At 40.5% G+C, this 24,556-nt stretch overlaps 1 protein-coding gene across 1 annotated transcript; it reads right to left on the reverse strand.

The window, feature by feature from the left end:
• Positions 1-21,818, reverse strand: LOC308287520 (atrial natriuretic peptide receptor 2-like; the record flags this gene model as incomplete). The annotated part of the gene is made up of 20 exons (XM_080728728.1): positions 1-114; positions 2,754-2,845; positions 3,928-4,026; positions 4,607-4,759; positions 5,306-5,445; positions 7,486-7,573; positions 9,499-9,592; positions 10,323-10,442; positions 11,808-11,915; positions 12,792-12,840; positions 12,947-13,091; positions 13,770-13,891; positions 14,605-14,748; positions 15,312-15,398; positions 15,842-15,986; positions 16,110-16,182; positions 17,607-17,752; positions 18,990-19,092; positions 20,965-21,088; positions 21,694-21,818. The coding sequence occupies 20 exons, from the start codon at positions 21,816-21,818 to the stop codon at positions 1-3; spliced, it is 2,271 nt and encodes a 756-aa protein (XP_080584854.1).
• Positions 21,819-24,556: the final 2,738 nt, after the last annotated feature.

A 24,556-nucleotide genomic window follows, 5' to 3' on the forward strand; every position in this document is an offset into this window, starting at 1 on the left:
CTAGTTGCTAGGTGGTACAGGAACTCCTTTTGACTCGATGGCTCGGAGCAGTGGGTCCTTCGTCTGTTCATCTGTCTTCGCTTCAAGCCACCATGTTGTCATTTCCCCCTTCCCCTGTAAGGTTAAGTTAAGACAAAAAGGACACGTCATTTCCCCCTTCCCCTGTAAAGCGTCATTCCCATTTCCCAATAGGCACGATAAAGATAAAAATATAGTTTTAAAAATCGTTCTCAACTGAAGTGGATCGTAGTAGCGTCCACAACGACAACGTGAACGCTGTCAATGTGAACGCAGACATAATCATCGTTAACGATAGGTTATCGTTATAGTTATCTTTATCGTGCCTGGTGGGAATGACGCTTAACATTAAAGGTGTTAAGTCATGTCCTGCGTAGTTAGTAGTGAATGTATAATTTGTCCGTCGTAAGGTGCCGCGCACAGAAAATAGACGATTTACAAGCTCACAAGTCACAGCTTTTGAAGCACGGTTATTTTCTGTCACCACACGGACACACACAAACACACACACACACACACATGTTAGTGTTTGGGGGAGAGGAGGAGAAATGCTCACTGCTGAACAACAGTTCGCACTGGTTGCCGCAAAAAAAAAAGTCTAGAACATGGGTGGAGAAAGCGGGACCCTGGATACTAATCTTCGACGGCTTGTTTGTTGAAAACTTGTACATTTGTAGCGATAAATATGCCATTAACTTGCTAAATCTTTATAATTTGTACACCTACAACTGCTAGTTATAAATTTGATTCCGAAAGTCACATTTTCACCTCGGACAGCTTCTGTGGGGGTAGTTTCAGAATAGGCCTATAATGATATGCACGCTCAACTCCGGCCCCTCTCCCCATATTAGCCAATCAAATTCATTTATTGAGGTTGCTGTACAGAAAGTACCACTTTCAGTACAGTAACTGCAATAAATTAATTTGATTGTGTAATCAAAGGTAGGTATACTTGACATCAAAAAATATTAGCTAATTAGATAGCCTGATTGAACTGTTTTGGGCGTGTCATTCCAACTGTATAAGTTAAGACAAAAAGGACAAAGTAAAAAGAGCAACAGTTTGTGAGCTGTTTGTGCCTCTGAATATTAAATGTGGGTCACCGGGGTTGAGGGAGCAAAGCAGCTGAGCCCACTCTAATTGAGACATCTAGTTTTTCAATGGAGTGTGTGAGTCTTGACTCACAGGCTCCATCCCTTGGGACAAATAAGCAGCTGCCCCTCCCCCACCACCACCACTACAACTACCACCCAAACAGTTGCCTAGGTAACTATACTGTGTGAATACAAAGATAGAGGGCAGGAATATCAGACACACCCAACGTGTCCACTTAAAAGCTCCTTGAGTGAAGATTGGATTTCCTGTGATCATTTCAAACTCGCAGCTTCAAAAATCGTGTGCCGTGCCCTTATCCAGTTTCTGTGTGATCTCAGTGCTTCTTTCTCACATGGTCTTTGTTTATGACCATTTAAGTCAGTATTTTGGTTTGAGTATATCCATTTTTTTACCTTTCTAACAAAAAGAACTACCAAAAGATTTATAGATATTATCTACACAGATTCAAGTATTGTTTTGATAGGGAGAATAGTGCAGTAGGTCTGCAAGCTCACTATGCGTCATGGTGCAGCACCTTGTGAGCTTATAGATCAACTATTTTCAACATTTTTCAAATAGGGCTGAGGTGATTCAGTGTATTCAGTGTAATCATATTCAGTGTATTTTTGTAAGTTTGGGCCCTATGAAAACAGAATTTCTCTTTTGGGTCTCGAGCTGAAAAAGTTTAGGAACTGGTTTAAATGTATTATTTTCACTAATAAATATTTGAGTTAAAAATGTTACAAAAAAAACAACACAAAGTGAGTTAATCCAATGACATTGTGGACACATTATATCTGACCTGTTAAAATGTGCTTGCGCATTTGTAGAAAAGACTGTGTTGCCATGGTAACTTCCATGGTCACATCCAAGAATGTCCTAAACAGCCATCACCCTTTTTCTCTCCAATGTTTTTTCTTTTCTTTTTTTAAAGGGCATGTCCCTAAAGCAGTGGTTCTCAGACCGTGATCCACCAAAATAATGATAATTTGAACTGGGGATCTCCCACCCTGACAACAAAATGCCTCAAATCATGCATACATGGCACCCTTTTCATATTGGCCTATTATAGCGCCACCACGAGGCCACAATAACCTACCTGACCTGGCGGAGACATGTGCTCGGAAGAGCACCGCTTCTAGTTACATTTAGTTTGACTCGCTTCCTCAGATGAATATTGTGAGAATAGCTGATCTACAAGCTCACAGCGCCTCCATTGTGAGCTTGTACATCAGCTATTTTCAAAATATTTGCCACTTTCTTATATTATTTGACAATTTGGCCAATGTTTGACCAGTTCTTATAGTATAGTTTGATGATTACCTTTGATGCAGTAATGGTGTCTTTTTGTATTAAAAAGGTAATAAAAGGGTGCCATGGCATTGGTCCGAAGGTTCATTAGTCCGAATTTGTTAAGAATACTATGCCTAACTCTAACCCTAACCCTAACCTTAACCTCAGTAACCCTAACTAAATTCATACTAATGAACCTTCGGACTAATGAACCTTCGGACTTATGGGCAGTCCCCATTAAAAGTCCTTAAATTGTCACTTCACTGTCATGTGGGGACCGCCCCGGAGGGGTCCCGACCCACAGGTTGAGAACCAGTGTCCCTGAAAGGATAAAGGAGGTCTCTTACCTTGACATTGAGTAAGCCTCTGCAGGTCAGAACGTACCCGCCCAGTGTGTGGAGCAGGTCAGCCGTGGCTCCACTCACCTGGATCTTCAGTGCTACGCAGTGGTGGGAAAAGAACTACATTTCTTAATTACTTAAGTAAAAGTATCAATAATCTATAGTAGAAATAGTCTGTTACGAGCTGTGCCGGTTCTAGGATTCAGGTGGGCCTATGCAAGATTATTTTAGGTGGCCCCCCACTGACGGATGCACGCGTACGCGTGCATCCGTCAGTGGAGGGCCACCTAAAATAATCTGCAGCAACAGATCAAAATGTTCTTTTTGGAGGCATATTGACTTGCTCATGAATCAAGGCAGCCAGGCCTAGAATGAAGTTGGGGATTATGGGGAAGGAGGAAAGGGGAGGGCATATTAGAATAATAACGCTAGTTTTTGGATAGGGGATATATGACATACAGTATATAATGTAACAATATGTTAAAAAAAAAAACGTCTTCCTGTGATGTGGCCCCCGCTTTGGTTGTGGCCCTAAGCGACCGCTTATATTGCTTATGCAAGGAACCGGCCCTTTACGAGTACAAGTACTTAAAAAGTACAAAAGTATTATTGGCATCAAAATGTACTTAAATAATTTGTAAGATGGCACCTCTTTTGTCAGGCCTGTAGGCTTTTCACGTAGGACATTTTAAAGCCTGTGTGTACATGTACATGCCATGGTAATCATTATTTTTATGGGTTAGCTCATGGCTTTCTATTTTTGCACCCCTCACCAAAGCCACTCTCTCTCTCTCTCTCTCCCTGTTGTCCCACTTGCTTGATGAAGAGGATTAGGTGCTCATGGAAGAGAATGCCTGCCTTTCACGCGTCACCGTTGGGTGAGCAAATACAAACGCTAATTTTATCCTCTCCTGTAAGCCAGCTTTACAAAAGAAAAACTGTTGGCAAAACCCTGAACCACAGCAAGGCAATCTTTTATCACTTTTACACAAAATTAATTATATAATTAATTGTTTTGAGGCACATGAAACCTAGCAATATAATTAGACCTGAAAGCAAAACCTTAGAGTGGTCAAATCTACACTATAAGCCTACAAACATATGAAATATTGAAATTAGACTCACTCTCTGTGAAGTTTGTACTGGGTAAATATTTTGGTGTCTAATCTTCCCTTATTACCTTCGCTTGTTGACTCCATCCGTGATGATGTGTTGACTGTATCACCAAATAAGCAATAACGTGGCATTTTGGTACCAACAACACCAGCTACAACAGGTCCTGTTAGGACAACAATAAACACAGTGAACAAAGCATAATTTATTTTAGTTGTTCTCAATGCTGAATTTCCTTTACAACGTATGGCAGTTCAATCAATAGAATCTCTGGGGAGCAACCAGGGATGAAAATTATACATAAAGTAATACATTAATTGGACAGGAAAAAATCAACATGCGGGTCCGTGAAATCAAATCTGTCCTAATCACTGTCTGTGGAATATTGTATGGCAAAACAGGTTCAAGTCTTCACTGGGTCTTTGACTATAGGTTGTCTATTCTACTGGACAACAATGGAAACAAGCCTTAGGGCTTTTTGTGTTATCCTTTTGGCACCATTGTATAATCGTACCACTGAACGATTTGCAAGCTGTTAATAAAGTCTTCAATCAATCAAACAATCAAATCAAACTGACCATGTTAGTTCTCAAACTGAATTCAGGTTTACGATGCATAACTAGGACTGAACAATGTGTTTCCTGAAACCTTTAATGGACATAGAAGTTGAATTAATGAGACTGAATTGAAGAGACAAGATAAGATTGATGAGGTCACATGAGGAGGAGATGAAAGAACCACTGTACCTGAGTGGATGCCAGCTCGTATCTGAAGCTGCATCATGGGCTTGTGGGGGATCTTAAAGGCATGGCAGACGCTGACCAGACCCAGGGCCATGCTGGCTATCTCCCCTGCATGATTGATGCCATTCTCATTGGGGACCCCCGAGACCACCATATCTGGAAGGCCGGCCATTGTCCAGGGGAACCAGAAACATAACCCAGGGCCAGGCAGAGAGTACAGATCAGTGTTAGTTTGTCGACTACCTTTTTATTCACTGACTCGGGTGTTGTGCTCTGAAAATAGAAGATCTACAAGCTCACAATGCATTGCGCAGCGATGCGTTGCACGTAGATCGCATGTAGATCGGCTATTTTCAGCATGCAAGCAAGTGTACAATTTGTCATCTTTATGCCACCAAGGCCTGCCAAAAAAACAAAGAAAAATTGACAAAATCAACTGTAGATACATTTTATTCAAAAGACTAAACTAAATCAAAATTTGCTGTCAAAACTAACACTGGTACAGAAGGACAGAGAGACGATGAGAGACAGATGGCAAAAATGTCAAAAGTCTGTTAATGCAGGCTTTGGCTTGGTTACAACATTTACATGTTGTAAATATAAAATGTAATTAATAGTATTATACAGTTTAAGAACAACAACACAATACTACACAATCGATGCATATATAAGAACGTATTCTTACATCTACAGTATACTCACAAGCGTCTCCTATTGTCTCTACTTTGTAGACATCATAATTGTCAATTATGTTGTCAAAGGTGGTGTACAGCTGGTTGAGGAAGTCCACCACCTGGTGGGGTGTGCTGGTCCCAGAGATTAGAGTGAAGCCTACAATATCACTACAGAGAAATATTACAACTTTATTTAACTCAGAGAGGCCAGTGTTCAGTGTTCAACTAAAATTCATCTACTTCTACTATAGTGTGGTTCCTGTGACACAAGTCTCACTTGCAAATGCCCATATATGAAGATCCCTGATATGCCCATATATGGACATATTGTGTCACTCTCATGTGGTCTATGACGTCAGACATCTATGATGTCAGTCATATCCATATTTGGGAAAAGTAAATACATTAATATAAATTAAAGGGCGGCCGAGCGTCTAGTCGGCAACCTAGCCAACTCGGGAACGATGTAAATAGAGAATGAATGCCCCACCCTTTAATGCAATCCCCATTATACCTGTTGTCATAGGACCCGTGTTGACCATCTGTTTGACTGTGTCCATGTATGCCCATATATGGAGATATCTGTCTGAGTGCGTCCAAGTTATGCCCATATATGGAGATCTCTGTATCTGCCTGACAGTCGGCCGAGCGTCTAGTCGAGGACCGGCCTACTCGGGAACAATGTAAATACGGAATGGATGCCCCACCCTTTAATGCAAACTCCATTATACCTGTTGTCATAACCTGTTTTGACCATCTGTTTGCCTGTGTCCATTTATGCCCATATATGTAGATATCTGTATCTGTCTGCCTGCGTCCATTTATGCCCATATGGGGATCTCTGCAGACACAGTGCCGGTTCTGGAAAACACTAATGTCAGACATTAGCTCCGCATACGGAGATTCCGGACCTTTCGCGCTGGTTCCGGATAACCACATCAGGTCAGGTCGAGGCCGGGCACCGCACTCCCTGCTGCGGCGGGGAACGCGTGTGCCGAATTCTGTGTAATGCAAACCCCATTATACCTGTTGTCATAGGACCCATTTTGACCATCTGTTTGCCGGAGTCCATTTATGCCCATATATGGATATATCTGTATCTGTCTGTCTGCGTCCATTTTATGCCCATATATGGAGATCTCTGCAGACACAGTGCCGATTCCGGAAGACCCTGATGTCAGACAACAGCTCTGCATACGGAGAATCCAAACTTTTTGCGCTGGGTTCCGAAAAATCGTGTATCGGGTTGGGTCGAGGCCGGGCACTGCACTACCTGCTGCGGCAGGGAACACGCGCGCTGCATTTGAAGCTGGTGGGACGAACGGTTCTCAAGATACGCGGATTACATACATACATACATATATATATATACATACATACATACATACACTCACAGAGATTTTTTGTTGACTCATGTGGCGTATGTGATGTCAGAGCCTTTTATGAAGTGATGTCACAATGAGTCAGCGCTTGCTCCGGAACGGCCCGATGTCTGTCATCTCCGCATACGGAGATTCCAAACCTTTCGTGCCGGATCCGAAAAACTGTGGATCGGGTCGGGTCGAGGCCTAGCTAAGAACGTAGGAAAAGGTCTGAGCTATCTGCGTGCGAAATTTGGAGTCTGTAGCACCAACCATGTGCTGTCAGGGCTCTTTCATGCGATTCGGGCCAATTCGGATTCGCGTCCATTGACTTCAATTAGTAGTCAGGACTCCGCATATAGAGATTCCGAACCTTTCGCGTTGGTTCCGGAAAACCGCATATCGGGTCGGGTCGAGGCATAACTAAGAACGTAGGCAAAGGTCTGAGCTATCTGCGTGCGAAATTTGGAGTCTGTAGAACCAACCATGTGCTGTCAGGGCTCTTTCGTGCAATTCGGCCTCGGCTTCAATTAGTAGTCACGATACGTATCTCTTAGCAAAATGCAGACGAGTCCCGATGAATCCGGCGGCCGATAAGCCTATGGCCCAAGTGTGTGCCACAAAAGACACAACTGTGGGAGGAGTAGCATGGCAAAATAAAGTTTATCCGGAAAGATGGAAAGAAAGAAAGTCGGCCAAGTACTATAGTCTGGTTGCTCTGTTAGGGCAACCACGCTCATAGCTTCTAATGAAGAAGTAAGAACAACGCGTATCGCCAACATGTCGATGGGCCCTGCTCAGGATGTAGGCCTATTGCAGTGGTTTGCTGCATTTTGATCCATCTTACCTGAAGTACACCGTAGCATTGGAGTAGCTCTGTGCCTCTGCTGTACGACCTTGGCGAAGGGTGTCAGCAACTGGTTTTGGCAACATACCTGGATGCAAATTTCATGACATGACTATTAACATGTTTTATATTAAAATTTTTATGTTAGGTAGGGTAAGTGATATTTCTTGGTTAACCCATTAAAGCCAGGAAAAGATCATTTTAGATTTTAGCTATATCAATATCAAACTTTTTCTTTTCTTTTTTCAGAATCAAATGTTTGGGGTCCCTGGCACAAAACATTTTCAGATGGGGGTCCGTGGCATTATCAATTTGGGGTCCTTGATATGAGAAAGTTTGAAAACTACAGTATTTTCTGGACTATAAGGCGCACCTGACTATAAGGCGCACTGTCAATGAATGGTCTATTTTCAAACTGTTTTCATATATAAGGCGCACCTGACTATAAGGCGCACATAATGGACGCTACCGTTGCGTTATGCATCAAACAGATGGAGCTGTGCTAAAGGGAATGTCAATGTCAATGAATGATCCATATATAAGGCGCACTGGACTATAAGGCGCACTGTAGTTTTTTGAGAAAATTAAAGGCTTTTAAGTGCGCCTTATAGTCCGGAAAATACGGTACTGATTTAGAAGGCCTCAGGGTTTACCTGGGTTAAAACTAAACATGTTTTTGTTAAAAGTTTAAGGCTCTGTTTGGTCAGTAACAGTCTCACATTATCTCTCCAGCTCTTTGATAAACAGAAAATATTTTTTTAGGTACAGTAGGTGACAACATTTCTGCCAATCAGGAGAGTTCCAATTTTGGCAGCTCATTTCTTTGTGTCATCTTCACTTTCAGTTGTTTAATCTGTGTCCTGTCTGAGTTCTCTAACCTGATAATTGGATAAAATATACCTGAACATGTATTTTCTGTTTAATAAATAGCTGGAGAAACACAGAGACTCCTGTTACTGAACAAACATTCTTCTATAGCAATGAGTACTGTCAGAATATAGAGCTATTTAACACTTAACACAAGAAAATCACTTACCCTACCTTAAATACCTGTAATAATAATTGCTGTACATATTCAGCATGAGATGGGATGATGCACATCTCTTCTTCCACCACTAGATGATAGTGTTGGGTTAAAAAAAGATCACTTTTGAGATGTTGTCTCATTCACATCACTGTTTACTGTGGACTGTACACAGAAAAGGTGCCTTCACCTCAAGCTTATGATATCTTCTAAGAATCTAAGTAGTAAGTGGTGGGTTGGCTCTTTCCAGTTATTTACATACAGAAGACAATATTCCAGTGTTATGAGTTGAGAGCCTTATCAACCACAATGTTGTGCGTGCGTGCGTGCGTGCGCGCGTGTATGTGTGTGTGTGTGTGTGTGTGTGTCTGAGAAGCCCTGTTGTATTAGCTGGAATATAGACAGCTGTCACAATCACCTGCTGCCTGAATTTCCTGGTAGGTCAAATGGACACATGGAAATGGACTGCAGTTACAGCATATCCCTGTAAAGGTTGTCTTGAACTTGTATAGAAGCACACCATCATTCTTTGATATAGAAACAAACTCCCCCTTGTGCGTGCGTGTGTGTGTATGTGAGAGACAGAGAGGTGTTAGCATAATGTCACCCTCTTCTTTCCCTCTGGGTTGTATTAACCTTGTGCCATGTGTCTTTGTACTCAAGAAATGTCACCAAGACAAATGCTTTCCATCTAAAATGTGTAGACTTACTGTAATAAAGGGAATGCCATCCTGACCAGGGAAGCAAGCCTTTCATTTCTGTGGTAGCCCCTAAAATATTTCACACCCAATGTTTGTGTCAGACGGAGAATGTCTTAATTGCTTTCAATATGTTTTGCAATATGTCTAGCCGAGTGACTTTTCATATCTCCTAGTACAAATTATGTGGTTGTCTCTCTTTCTACTGTGGTCGTATCTTTAGGATTTGTAATGTATTGTGTGAATTTGTGCTCTCCTGAATAATGTTGTTCACTACCGATCCTGACTTACTGTATAACAACCGATCAGTCTTTTGTTTCTCCTGAAGAAGGTCCTGTGTTCTCTCAGCCACTATCGCCTCCAGATGCTTGCTGTACTTTTCCATCTAGGATTACAGGAAACACATTATTGTTACCGTTACCGCCAGTGACAAGAACCAGCCGCAGGCCAAATAATAGTAGTAAATCATTTTTAGTGTAGGTTTAACCTGCATGGTGCAACATATGCTTTCTGCACAAAAACCTATCGAGATAGTGTCGTAAAGACAGAAGAGTGTATGGGACTGATTTTCAAATGCTGTCTTGTGAGCTCCTTTATGTGTTTGGAAAGAAGTTCTCTTGCAGGATTCAGTCCTAGACCCATAGCGGCACTTATGGTTCTGAAGGCATCTTAACCACTACACCATCAATGGGCTAGTTATACCCTTTATCTTTATTTAAGCTGAGGAAAGTCAGCCATGGGACCACAACTCGTCAATCTCACAAAAAATTCCCCCAGGCTTTTCTCGACAGACTTTGCAAATACCTTAAGGTTTGTTTTAACTAATATGCTATGATATGCAGAACAACAAATGTGCAAGAACAGACATATCACATCAAGTTAAAATGCAACTGCAAAAAAGGATTTCACGAAAATGCTTAGGTTACAGCAATCAAATAGTTCTAAATTGACCCACACAAGTCTGTAACTCTGACAATGTACACATGGAACCAAACGGTTCCATTTTGTACACTGTCAGAGTTAAGGGGAGATCTTGAAATGTGGAAGTTTGAGAACCACTGGGTTACAGAAATCAAATGAGAGTACACTTTCCACCACTGTCAGAAGGTTATTACCAGGTTCATCATCATGTCCACAGGGCTGACTTTGTGTGGGTTCATCTTATCCAGCATCTTCTTCACCTGTTCAAACGTGGGCCTTGAGGTGAAGCTGTGTGACCAGCACTTCTTAATGAGCTGAGAAGAGAGGAGAGCATTTCACTTCTCAATTGCCTCATTCTAGGACAGGGGTATTCAACGTTTTCAGGCCAAGGATCCGAGAGATGAAGCAGGGACGGACCCCCACTACATATTGTATAAATGTGTGATGCAGATTTTCATCAATATATAGATTCATCCATAGACATGTTTGACAGCACTGTCATCACTCATCAGTCTGTGTTGTATTTGTGTTTTTAGTTAACTTGACCTTTCACTTATCTGTACTTGGTCTGCTGCTCTTTTTTTTACCTCTACACCAAACCTATTTGTGAAAATAGCTGATCTACAAGTTACAAGCTTGTAGATCTGCTATTTTTGCCTAAAATTCTAAGAATAGGGATGTGAGGGTTCAAGTTATTAGTTTAAAAGAATGATCCTATCACAAAGATTTGGCGGCCCCCTGTAGTAACTCTAAGGACCCCCTAGGGGTCCCGCCGTCCCGGACTCCCTGTTGAAGACCCCTGTGGTGCAGATGCAAACTGTACTGTACTTACAGGTTGATACACCTAGGTAGGCTACATATTGGGTAGATTTTCATATCTATGATGATGAATTTGGCCAGTGTTAGGGAAGTTACTATAAAAATGTAATGTATTACATATTACATTCAATTAAAAGTAATTATGTTACTAAATGACTTTTTGTGCCAAGTAAAGTGTGATATTACTGTTGTTAATTTAACGAAGCACAAAGGATGAGGCGTAATAAAGAAAAATACAATTCAGAATTTACTGTCTATTGATATGAAATATATGATATGAGATATGAAAGATCTAATGTTTAAATAGCAAATACCGGTAGCCAAAATGCAGCCAATATTTTGTGCCAGGGACCCCCATACAAGATTTGTGTTAAAATGTTTCAGAAATATCCCAAATTCTTTCACCTGTCCCCCCAAGTCCTTATTTCCAATTCCATTATAATTAATTCCACGACAGGGGATAACAACAATGTTGTTATACCTGACATTAATTTTGGTAACATATATTGTATCAGTTGATATCGGAAGGTGGACAATATCGGGAAAATAGGCAAAAAAGCCATCCCTGTTTACTTCAGAAGATTGACTTCCATTATTCTAAATGGAGGTGTCACCTAAACCTAACCTAAACCCCAACCCTAACCTCAGTGGGGGTATTTCTGAATGGGGATGTTTCTAAGTGGGGGTGTTTCTGAATGGAGGTCTGCCACAGTTTACTTTCTATAGGATTAAAGTGGTTAAACTGATTTTGATGCTATAACAACAAATTTTCCTGGGGACCCACTGGAACACCCTCAAGGACCCCTGGGGGACCCCGAACCCCACTTTGAGAACCACTGGTCTGAACAGATCTGACAGACCTCACAGTAGTCTGCTCGACTGGGACAGTCTGTGTCGGTCCTGCCTGATCTCAGTTCAGGCAATGGGGGGCGCCACATGACGTCCATCTTCACTGCCTCAGCCTGGGCCTGTTGGGAGAGGACTCCCAATTATGCACCAAACATCAAAAGGAAAGGGATGCAATCTCAAGAAACTCAAGATTTTGCTTCCATAAAACCGTAGTATGCTCCCGGCATACAGTCTGGCAAACCGGAATAGAAATGATGAGTGCGAGATGAGGCGGAAGTGAAGCCCCCTCGTCACTTCCGTTTCAGTCTCACATCGCACACATTTATCATTATATAAATAAAAATCATATAAGCATGTTTAGCTTGCTGCTTAGCAGAAATGACATTTTTAAATATATTTTCTTGAACGGTAATGCCCGTTTCCATTACTCGCCGTTAGGGAGCTGCTGTTCCAGACTCTATATAGCATTCAGAGATTGTGGAATAGTTGTCTGGCTAGTGGCTACGTGAGACTACTTCAACATCAACAATAAATACATTAAAATAATAAATAAGAATAGCAACAAGTAGTAAGGTAAGAAATAGCCTGTACAAGTATGTACATTAATACATGTAGCACACTTTGAGGTGCTTGGAGGTGCTGCTGTGACTGTGCATGGGTCCTATTTCTAAACATATCTGTGCAGTATGTTTGCAGTATGTACCGGTATATAATTAGCTATTTACATACAGTATATTTGCATGTACAGTATGTGTGTGCGTGTGTGTGCGTGTGTGTGTGTGTTTGTGTGAGAGAGATATGTAATGTGTCAGGCGGCCTTCTCAGTCCCACCTAGATTTCCAGGCCAACAATCTGCTTACAAGTGGTCTCTATTTATGGTCATGTCACGTACGAGAACCAAGACACAGGATGTTAACGTTGCTCGTTAACGTTGAGACGCAAAAGGCCCATGGCGTAAGATAGTGAGTTAGCCATAGAAGGCCCATCATACTCACTGAAACGAGGTCAGAGCGGGTTGCTATCTCCACCAGGATCATGGAGTAGCTATAGGGAGAGGAAGGCAAGGTATAGAAAAAAGGTAGATCTTATATGTTTTACTTAGACTGCTATACTGCACTCATAGTTGGTCACACCAGCTGCTGGTACACACCTGTAGACATCTGCGGCAGGAGTGATGTTGGAGCTGCTTCCTAGCAGGACCTCAGGAGCACAGTACACACGGTAGATATCCCCACATTGGAAGCCATTACTGACGTTCTCAAAGTCCTCCTTTCTGTACAGTGTGAGCCCATAATCTGGATCCAACACACAATTGAATTGGGTTGCAGAGTTACTTTTACATTGCATTCAGAGGGGAGCCTGCAATGCTCCCCTACAACTGCAATCTAAAGGTAAAGGTAAATGAAGCCCAGGCTCAACCTCAGTGCCGGAATTATTATACACATGTGCCTTAACTGGTGTACACATGTCCTACTGGTGCCTTGTGATTCTCAAACTGTTCAGGCTTACGACCCCCCAAAATAATCATATCTGCCCGCTTCCACCGTGAGCATGTAAATCGGCTATTTTCTACATTTTTGTCTCTTTAGTTATTTGACTAGTCTTATTTTTGTATTCTCTTTTTTTCTTTCTTTTTCTTAAAAAGGTCTTAAATGTTGTTAAATTGTCACTTAAGAAATATACAGATACTCTGTGTCTGCAAATTTCAAAATCATTTCGGGACCCCCAGGGGACCCACAGGTTGAGAAATTGGTATACACGTGTTACTGGTGTCTTAATTAGGGATTTTCAAGTGTTGCTAGAATGTACTTTGTAGACTGTCGATTTGACTATTGCATAACATTACATTTATTTAACACAAACACACAACACAAGAAGAACAAAGATGCAGGTCTGCAGATAAGGTTCCATGGTTATGACAGTATGGGCTGTATGTGTGAAAATGAGTATGTTGCATGTCTACATTTTGCCACCTGAGATTTTGCAGACCCAGCGGTCGTCAATGACACAGTTCCTGGAGTGAAGTCTCCCATGAAAGAGCTTGTGCTGGTGGAGATAGGCCATCCCACGGGCAATGTCTGTGGCAAAGGACAGTCTGAGGGGAGGAACAGAAGAGGAGAAGAATGAGGCTGAAAGGCGTGTTAAGCTCCATCGCATGATGGTGTTGTGTCCATTGCTGATATGAACAGATCTTGTTGGCAAGCAACACTAGTCTGATTATCAGTCCACTCAGAAAGTAGGCGGGTCTATGGTCTGGAGCCAGGCTAAGGCGACACCGTTGTGCGACCAAGTACAGTATAAAGCTTGTGCTGCTGACTAGGACTGCAACTTTGATTAATCAAAAAGGACTTCTGATGTAAACAAGACCGTAAAAGGACTTATTTGGGATGTTCCTTTTAGGCAGGGTGTTTAACTATACTTGTACTGTTCTCCATTTTTGTCTAATATAATATTCAATAAATCAATCAAATAATCAATCAAATAATCCACAAAATCAACACAATTCTTTATAATTTTATAATATAGAAATTGTGAAAAAGCCGATCTACGTATTAGCTCACAACGTGTTAGATCACAACGCTTTGTGAGCTTGTAGATCGAAAATGTCGACTATCTTTGAGAATTCTTGCCTAATGACATGCCAAAAAACATGCCAAGAAAAATTATAATAAATCCAGAATTATAATTTTTGATCAAAAACCAAGATGTTTTTTATAATCGATGTAATAGTTTAATTAACTGTTGAACCCCTATTAATGCAAACGTGTATGTTTTCACAGTGACCTTGTATGGCTGGTTGACTGTCACCTGAAGCCCCAGTAGATGGGGACGTCCTCATTCAGCAGAACGTCTGTCAGGCTGCCTTTGGGGCAGTACTCTGTGATGATGCTGACGTATGGAACCTCGATGGAGCCCCCAAAGAACTTGGCTATGTTTGGGTGGTCCAGCTCCCTAATCACAGCAAAGAAAATGTCACTATATAATAATTAGCAGAAGAATGGTATTTTTTACTTTACTGGAGTATTTCAAATTTTCTACTCCATTTATCTCAGAGGCAAATATTATGGACTGCTTTTGCTCCACTGTTTGAAAACGTAGTTACTAGTTACTTTGTAGATTTTGATTATTATTACAAAACATTACCTACTTATGCCCTGTATATAGTATTTCGGCCCTTTGAAAATAACCGATGTGCAAGCTCACAATGCGTCGCAATTTTTGTTTGTTTGTATATGTTATGCATTGCAGTATTGATACTTTTATTTTTTCCACCACTGAGAATTTTCTTGTCACATTTTTTCCATGCCTCAGGAAAGATGATAAAGGACGTCCAAAACGTCACCTTTACTGAGGCATGGACAAATAAAGCTTTACTTTTATTTCTGAGTGCGACCCTCCTCGTTTTGATGACAGTTTATTTGGACAGCACACCAGAGTGGTCAGAGATATGTTTATTATTCATTCAGCTACAATCTTTAAAACCAAAGAAGTCCAACTGTAAAGACTTTGCTTACCTGACTTCTTTAATTTCCTTCCTGATGGTTTTTGTCAGGGTGAAGTGTTTCTTCTGAATGTGCTTCACTGCTACTGTCCTCCCATCACTGGTAAACACAGTAACCTGGTTAACCACATTAACCCTGGCATCCCTATTTCTATCAAAGAATATGACTTCATGGGAGACAGGATATGCTCTGATCCTATGGTTCACATGACATGGCTAAGTTAGTTTTACATATCTAACCAACCGTATATGCTCATAGGCAACAAATTATGAAAATCTAATTTTGGAATCTGAAAGAGTTATCTTGGACTTCTGCTATATGAATGAATTATGAGATTGTCAAATTATCATGGTATGATATGACTTTTTTTTTTTTTTTTTTTCAAATGTAATATAGTAAGCTCAAAGCCTGTGGTGATGTGACATTTTGTGAGCTTATACTGTAGATCACTATTTTTGCAATTTTCAATTAACACTGTCAAAATATATAAAAGTGGTTCATTCACCGTTTCTTACTATAAAGTATAAAGCAGGGAGACTCACTAGATGCCGGGCAGAATGAAGCTTTGCTTGCAGGCGGTGTTGACCACAGTGCACACTGTCACATCTGTGGTGCAGCTGAGGGCAGAGTTACTCTTCACTGGCTGCAGACTGGAGGTACTGCAGAAGCCCATGTAACACACCTTCCCTGTTAGGGTTATGTCCAAAAGGCTTTACTTTTCAGCAAATGTAAAGAAAGACTGTGTAAGTCCTGTGAGAATTGAATAAAGTGTTTCACAATAGAATCTGTATTTCATCTCACACATTTTACCGAACATTATGCTCTTGTAGCTGATGATCCAACTCTCATCCCAAAACATCTTCTGTTTTTGATACTGCAGCCACTGTGGGGGATATACAGTATATATTGATCTCATTATAGGGCCGTGGTGGTCTGTAAGACATGGGCTGAAGCTAAACCAACCTCAAAACAAAACACACACACACACACACACACACACACACACACACACACACACACTCATTTAATAATACATTTAAATGTTTTTTGCCCTAATGTTTTTTAAGTAGGCAGGACTAAGCACAGCCTCGTGACTCGTGACTTTTTATATGAGATACTTAAAGTGTGGTTCCTGTGGAAATAAGCCTCGGCTTTCTAGGATCGGCTTTCTAGGATCTCCTTTTAGTTGACCTTGTACCAGTGATTTGTACTGTCATGAAACTGTACTTTTTTCTATTGCAAACTTCTAATAAATTCTTCAATCAATCAATCAAAAACTAGGCTAATTGGCTGAACATAAATTCAAACATTCAAAACAAATACAAAGATTTTCTTTTACAGTAATTTCAAGAAGAAATCAAAGAAAAATCAAAGAAATTCCATAAAGAAGTAGTGAAAACAGCCGATCTACAAGCTCACAATAGCCGATCTACAAGCTCGCAAAGCGTCACATTGTGAGGTTGTAGATCTGCTGTTTTCACTAGTTTGAGTCTTGGGCAAACGTCTAATCTCTCTTTTGGGTCTCGACCTGAAAGGATTGGGAACCACTGGCCTAGCCTGTCTTATATTATAATTCCCCTCTGGGCTGTCACATACACAGGTGTAGCCTCAGAGTGGGTGATTGACTGTGCATTCCTATATAATTACCATTCTATCAAGTGATTGGGTTGTGTGCATTCCTGACACTTGTTAATTGCTGATTGCATCTCACATGTCTCAGCAGCCTTCTATAAAATGAGTGTGTCTGTCTGTGTATTTCATTTTCACCCTGATGAATATCAGTATGGTCGAAACATGTCAACGGTTGCCTTTTTAATGTTTGTTCTTCTTTTTAATCTTGAGTGTCCAGATCGCAAGAGTATAAGCCTGGACTTTCAGGACCAAAATCATATAAGCTGAACCCAACATTATGAAAAAGACTTTATTTTCCAAGACTTGACTATCTGACTTATCAAAGTTATAAATCATTATCTTTGATATGATAAATAGTGGTAAAAGTAAGTACTTTGACACTACCCAGCTTTGGCATGGTTATGTAGACTGTATAGCCCCTCTGATTTGACATGCGAGTCTGAATAGTATGATGTATTTTATGTAGGAGGATATATGTACTGTATGTTGGATAATATATGGATGAGTGTTCAGTAGGCTATGTGGACAGATCTATTTACATACGTGGAGATTCATACGTGTGTGTGCGTGTGTGTGTGTGTGTGTGTGTGTGTGTGCGTGCGTGCGTGCGTGGGTGCGTGCGTGCGTGCGTGCGCGTGCGTGCGTGCGTGCGTGCGTGCTGTTGCAGGGCCTCACCACCACGGTTAAAATGAAACCGCTGCAGAAGAGGGTGACAGGAAGACCAATGGCCACTTTTATACTGATGGACATGGGGCAGAAGCCACAGTCTGCTGGGCAGTTGAGACAGGTCTCTTCCAGCTCACATATGTCATCACCGCACACTGACACACACATAAACATGTCAACACAACCATACAAAAAGAAGAGGCCATTACTCTGGATTGAACGGCCCTCGTACAGTTCTGTTCTCAGAGTAGGCCTAAATCTAACAAACCAACGAATTGTGTGGCTTGGCTGCCTTCATTATGGTGTTATGTAGACAATCATTTAATGACATGAATGTAATGGCTGTCTCTTACCTGATTAGCTATTACTGTATATGAATAAAGTATTCGATATTATCCCCAAAACATAGACAATGAACAGGATCGAATGTCATCAGGGGCACTTACATTCTTTGTTTTATTCTGATTCAAGGCTGTTTAACTTATAATTTTTATATTATTATATGTCTTTTCTTCCTTTATTTGGATAGTAGTCTATAAGTGACAGGAAACAGACAGGGAGTGACACGAAGCAAAGGTTGTCAGGCCCAGTTTAATGTAATCAATTATTTTCTCTGATGTTTCTCGGAACTCCAAACACAATCAATATTATAGTAATTCTTTGGAAATGATAAGAGATTAATCATCTGCGCTGGTGAGCCATATGTTGCCCTGTTCCTCGAAACTACTCCCCCCCCTTCTTGATGAGATCCTTAGTGGCCATGTCTGATTAATCAAGGTTATGCCTCCCACATTGTTGGGAAATAGAAATAGCACTTTCCTGCAAATGTCATCACTGACTATCACTAGCGGAAACAATATTCATCAGCACATTTCAACAAATGGCTACATTTAGTTGCGCCGCGTATGTGTCGATCACTGAAAACAATCTAAAAGCTCACAACGCATCACATCGTGCAAGGTTGGGAGCTTGTAGGTCTGCAATTTCCAATTTCCAATACTTTTACTTCTACTCCACTATACATCTCGGATCCAAATATTGTACTTTTACTCCACTACATTTATTTGAAAACTTTAGTTACTAGTTACTTTGTAGATTTGGTTTAGTAATTATTACAAAACATACATGTAACACTTCAACCCAACTACCTTTCGGCCATTTGAAAATAGCCTAGATCTGCTATTTTCAAAAGATTTGAAAACTTCAAATAGGACATTCTGCATAACGAGTACTTTCAAATTTTGGTAGGCCTACATAAAGTACATTTTGACTTTGATAGCAATACTTTTTTACTTTTTGTACTAATTATGGTCCTTTACTTGTAATGGAGTATTTCTACATTGCAGTGTTGTTGATACATTTTTCCACCACTGACTGTTGGCACATACTGACCTTGGGCACTCACAACCAGCACCTTGGACTCCAGAGCTGCATGCATCTGGCCCACTTTGATATGGGCAATGACTGAGGTCACTCCCACATGCACCAACACCACCTGCATGGAACAATGACATGATATAAACCAGGCTATCTCAGCTACAGGATATCCAACTTTATTTATACAGGACAATTTGTACGTTCAAATTAGATGAAATTCACTTTCACATTACATAAAAGCCTAGCTTAGGGGGGGTCCCCAAATTATTTTGGGGGGATTACCTTAATGTGCAACATTGTTTTCTCACTCAACAGTAAACAAACCAACATAAGGTTTAGGGTATCTGCACATTTCTTAAGTGACAATTTAAGTACTTTTTAATACCTCTAAAATGACAGGCAGAAATGGTGAACATTTTCACAATAGAACTGTGTTATAAGAAATGTAATGCCTCAACTCTTAGTGCTCGTCTAGGGTGGGGGGGGGGTCCCTGTTAAAATATGATTCTTTTGGGGGTCGCAGCCTGAAAAGGTTGAGAACCACTGGCCTAGCTTACCTTTGAAGTCCAGTATTTCTGAGTCATGGTGCCTGCTTTGGACACAGTATGGGTCACTATTTTACCGTCGTCAGGGATCCATGGGCCACATATTCCCCCTAGTCTCTGTGAAGTTGTAACATAAAGAGACACACACACACACACACACACACACACACACACACACACACACACACACACACACACACACACACACACACACACACACACACAGGTTTGCAATTGCTACTTTGTGGGGACATTACACATAGTCTACTATCTTTGTGGGGATTCCATTCATTTTGAACCCTAACCCTAACCCTAACCCTAACCCTTAAACACCTTGTGGGGACCTATTCATAAGCCCCCACAAGGTTTTTTCCTCTGATTGTACTATCTTTGTGGGGACATGAGGTCCCCACAAATTAGTAATTCCCTGTCCACACACACACACACACACACACACACACACACACACACACACACACACACACACACACACACACACACACACACACACACACAAATATGTTAAAGTGTTGAATTAATTAAAAAAAAACTAAGTTTGAGAAATATGCTATAATGATTTAGAAGACATTTGTAGAATCGGCTTAATGGTTTAAGCTATGTTATCATATAGGCCCAGTTGCCTTTTTTTCTTCAGTAAACCAGGGGTGGGCAACCTTAGGTACGGGTGCCTGCCATAGGCAAAAGGAGGGGGGCGTGATCACTGGCACACTGGCATACTGTAAGTGTGAGAGTTTTGAATTGAATATTAAATATTAAAAAAACAGTAAGTAAGTCAGTTAAATGAAGTCTCCTCACCTGTATGCAAATTACATACCGGTACTATACTACACTCAATTTGACATTCATTCAAACGTCTAACTCTAACTGGGGACTTGGGGAGGGAGTCTGGGAGATAAGTGGGTTATAATGATCCTTACAGTACATCCTGATGTGAAAGAAAATATTTCGAAAGAAGAGATAAAACAAAGGTTGTTATGTATATGGACAATCTAAATCAGGTGGTATGACTGGTCAGTCATGCAGAGGATCTTGGGTGTTCCCCAGCCCATATTGGGTTAAAAGGTCAACAGCTACATTCAAGGATGTGATACTTGTTCTATGATGAATGTGACTCACACTGATGAGGTACAGCTAAAAAATATAATGCGTGTTGCTTTTGATTGTGACACAATGAACATTCCTATGTGAAGCAATGAACGTTGAATCATGGAATGTTATCATATTCATCTGAAGTGTTTTCTAACTGAACTTTGAATCTAATCAGCAAAGTTTTGACCAAACTATTCAAGGTAATTGTGCTCTGAGGAAAAATCACAACGTAGTGCCTCAAGCTGTTGTATTTGTACTGACTGGCCCAAAGAGGGGCAGCACCTGAAAGAACCTCTGAGAGGTTATTCCCTGTATAGACTCATTGGGGTACTGACCATGAGGGCGAGGGGACAGGAGTGGATATTGGCATGGTAAATGCAGCAGTTCAACTCGTTGGCATTGTTCCATTCGGCTGGACACTTGTGATCGTGGCAGAACCGCTTGGCCTCTGCTGCTTCACTGGAGAAAGATCATCAAACAGAAATCTGCATTTGTCATGTCATACAGTTCATGCGTAATGCAAATTCAAATTCAAGTTCAAAGGAGCTTTATTGGCATGAGAAAACATACGTTTACATAATTGCCAAAGCAAGTATCACAAATACAATAAAAACAGTTGAAAATGGGGAACATATAGGCCTATACAGTTGGAGGGGGTACAGCATTGTGTAATGCAGTGCATACAATAATAGTACAGCGATGAAATGGTAGTTCATGTCTTGTGTACACAAAGTCAGTGTATGGGAGAGGTTGTGGAATGGGTTGGCTGGTGGCAGTACACGTGCCAACATACTGTACATGTGTGCGTTTGCTTCAGGATTGAGGAGATATAGCCTATAGTACAGTACATAGTACTTGTGAACTTCACTCAAGCATATACTTTTCCTCTTCATTATTGACTGATGTAAATGAATGTGTGACTATGTAAATAATTGCATTCATGGTTGTAAAACAAGTGTGTACATGCACAGGTGCATACTTGCCGTGTGTTTACAGTGTGTGTGCAGCGTTGCATGGGCTGGGCTGCGAGTCAGTTCTAGACAGCTGCTTATGCAACCGCTCACCTGAACAGGAAGATCTTGTTCTGGACTGCATACTCATAGAAGGAGTCTGAGGCTGTCACGGTGTAGGTTACGTTGAACTCCTCCCCGTTGGTCACCTTCTCTGGAGGTCTCTGCACCCAAGACATCTCCAGACCTGGACGAGGTACACACAGGTACAGTAGGCAATACAGCAGTGGTTCTCAAACCTTGTCCATGTCAAACACATTAATATGTATTTAGCGGTGGACCCCCTATTTGAAAATATTTTGTGACGGGGTCAAGATTTGTGTATTTTTAAAAAATATCTAAATCATTTTTAAATAGACAATCTACAAAATAGACAATCCACAATACAGTACATTGTATATTGGCTATTTTCAAAGTGTAGTGTTGACTAATTCTGTTAATTGTCTATGTTTTGTGGATAATATTGAATACTTTATTCATATACAACAGCCAATCAGGTTGAGACAGTCACAAAATTATTTTGGTTATTTTAAAACATTTTTGCCAACCCTTTGCAACTTGTCTATTTTTTGTCTTTTCCCCACCCTTATTTGAGTCCAAATCAAAGTGATTTGTTTTTATTCTCCTGTAATACAAGTAGAACTGACAGCAAACAGGGTAGGGGTTAAAGTATCTGACAAACAATTGGCATATATACACAGGTGAAACTCAAAGACAATAAACATTGGGATTGGCTGGGCAAACAGGAAACACTAGCACAGCAAGTAAAATCTAAGTACGCCAAAGAAAACAGGAAACAATCAAATATCACTACAAAATAAAACATGGAGACTTAATGTTTTGCTGGCGTAACAGTGAAATATTCCTCAGAATTGATGGAGTACCCACCTACAGATGCACACACTGGCAGATTAAATTCTAAATTGCGACTGTAGGTCGCAGTTAACTATGAAAACTGTCACATCTTGTCAGTAACGACTGTCAAGAGGCCGTAACGCCTCGATTAAGGGGCCATTATCGGGCTAATAGTTTTGATCATTTACCTAAAACAGTGTAAGTGAAAAAATAAAAAGTGAAGTGGAAAATAAGATTTGAACCTGAAAAAATAAGACTTGAATCTGAATGTCTATAGCTGACCTGATCACATTGTGAGTGTGTGTGTGTGTGTGTGTGTGTGTGTGTGTGTGTGTGTGTGTGTGTGTGTGGGTGGGTGCGTGCGTGCACACACACTCTCACTAGAAGGGCAAGGAAGAACTTCTAACCAAAGAAATTTCTCAAATTGGCCTCATTTTGTTAAGGTCGTACAATGGATTTGTTGGATCATGATGCGATTCCATTTTCTTCATAACACACTTTTTGCTATACTACTCATACAGATTTAGTTCAAAACTCACATAAATCGGTACACAAGATTTATCAATCAGATATTTCTTATTCCATTCCATTTGCCTATTTGGCATCCAAAATGTACAGGAGGTGCATGTTTTGTAAAGGAATTCTAAAATCGTGAACACATTTAATGTGTACCCAAGATTGACAAGATTAACAACGCAGAGCCAAAAAGCTATTTCACTTCCACCCATATGGGGCAACACAAATGCTAGAAATGTCTATTGCAGAAATAAAAACTTTTTATCCCCACCAAATTGTTGGCAGGGCCTATTGTTTCCAAAATGCCTTTATGAACGCAACATCCAATCATCCCCAATTGGAATCGTGTGTTGAGGGGCCTCTATACAGCACACCTCCAAAAGGGCTTTCACTGCCCAAAATGTCTTAACTCTTGTGTCCTGGGACTGCACCCTACAACTGACACAGCCATTGGTAGGCAACCCAGCCTGTCAGAGATCTGTGCTCAGAGGAGCACACATTTATAATTTATACTTTGTTTGAACGACTACGTGATAATGTTTTTCAGTTGAATTTCAGCAAGAAACATGGATTTCGATGAAAAAGCACTCACCTCCACAACTTATCATATTGTAATCATTTGGGTTGTTGAGTGGCCAGCAGTCATATTCTGTATTATCCAGATCATGCCAACTGTTGACTCCCTGTGAACAAGACAGCAAGCTATTCTATGTAAAGCAATTTTAATGCATTGATAAATAATCTGTGTCATTATTTAATTTATACCCAAGACAAAAGATGAATGCAGTGAACTATACAAAACTAGGTGAAGCCTATGGGTCCCTAGGAACATGTTGAGAACCATTACGAATGATCACTTATGTATATGGGTTATGTAAGCTACTCACATTTGTGTCCATTTTCTCAATAGTTGTAATAAAGTTGTAATAAAGAAATATGTAATATAGCAAATTATTCCACAATATCTGAGACATTACTTATTTTACTCAAAAAAGTACAACTCTACAACAAATCTTTGCCTAACTAGAAATAAGAAACTTTAGATTTAAATCCATTTGGGAAAGTATTTGGATACAGGCTGCAAGTATGTAAATAATATAAATAGATAATCATTGAAAACTCCATTCCATCGTTCTCTTTAGCATGAGAGTTCAAAATAAAAACGACACCACTAACAAAATAAAAATCCAAGATGCTGAGTCATATGATTTGGTACACAGTAAAAACCAGAGTGGATGTCCAATTAGATTACATTTGTACACTCTTGAAGTTAGTTATAAATTGATAAATGTATTGTGTTTTACTGTGTAGCACACTTTATACTCATCCATACAAACATCACAGAATCTTGTTTTTCAGACCAGACAGTGGTGGGTTAACTGGGGATAAAGCAACACGGGCAGAAATGACGCAAGCTGTGTCTGCAGCCACACGTGTTTCTGACAAGACAACAAAGGCAAGCAGGGCATCCCTTGGAAAATAGGGGAAATGTGATTTTGTATAACATATCTTTGTTCGCATTCCTTTCTATGTGCAACAATCGCAT

The sequence above is a fragment of the Nannobrachium achirus genome, assembly GCF_963921795.1.
Source record: "Nannobrachium achirus genome assembly, chromosome: 1".
NCBI classification, from domain to species: Eukaryota; Metazoa; Chordata; class Actinopteri; order Myctophiformes; family Myctophidae; genus Nannobrachium; species Nannobrachium achirus.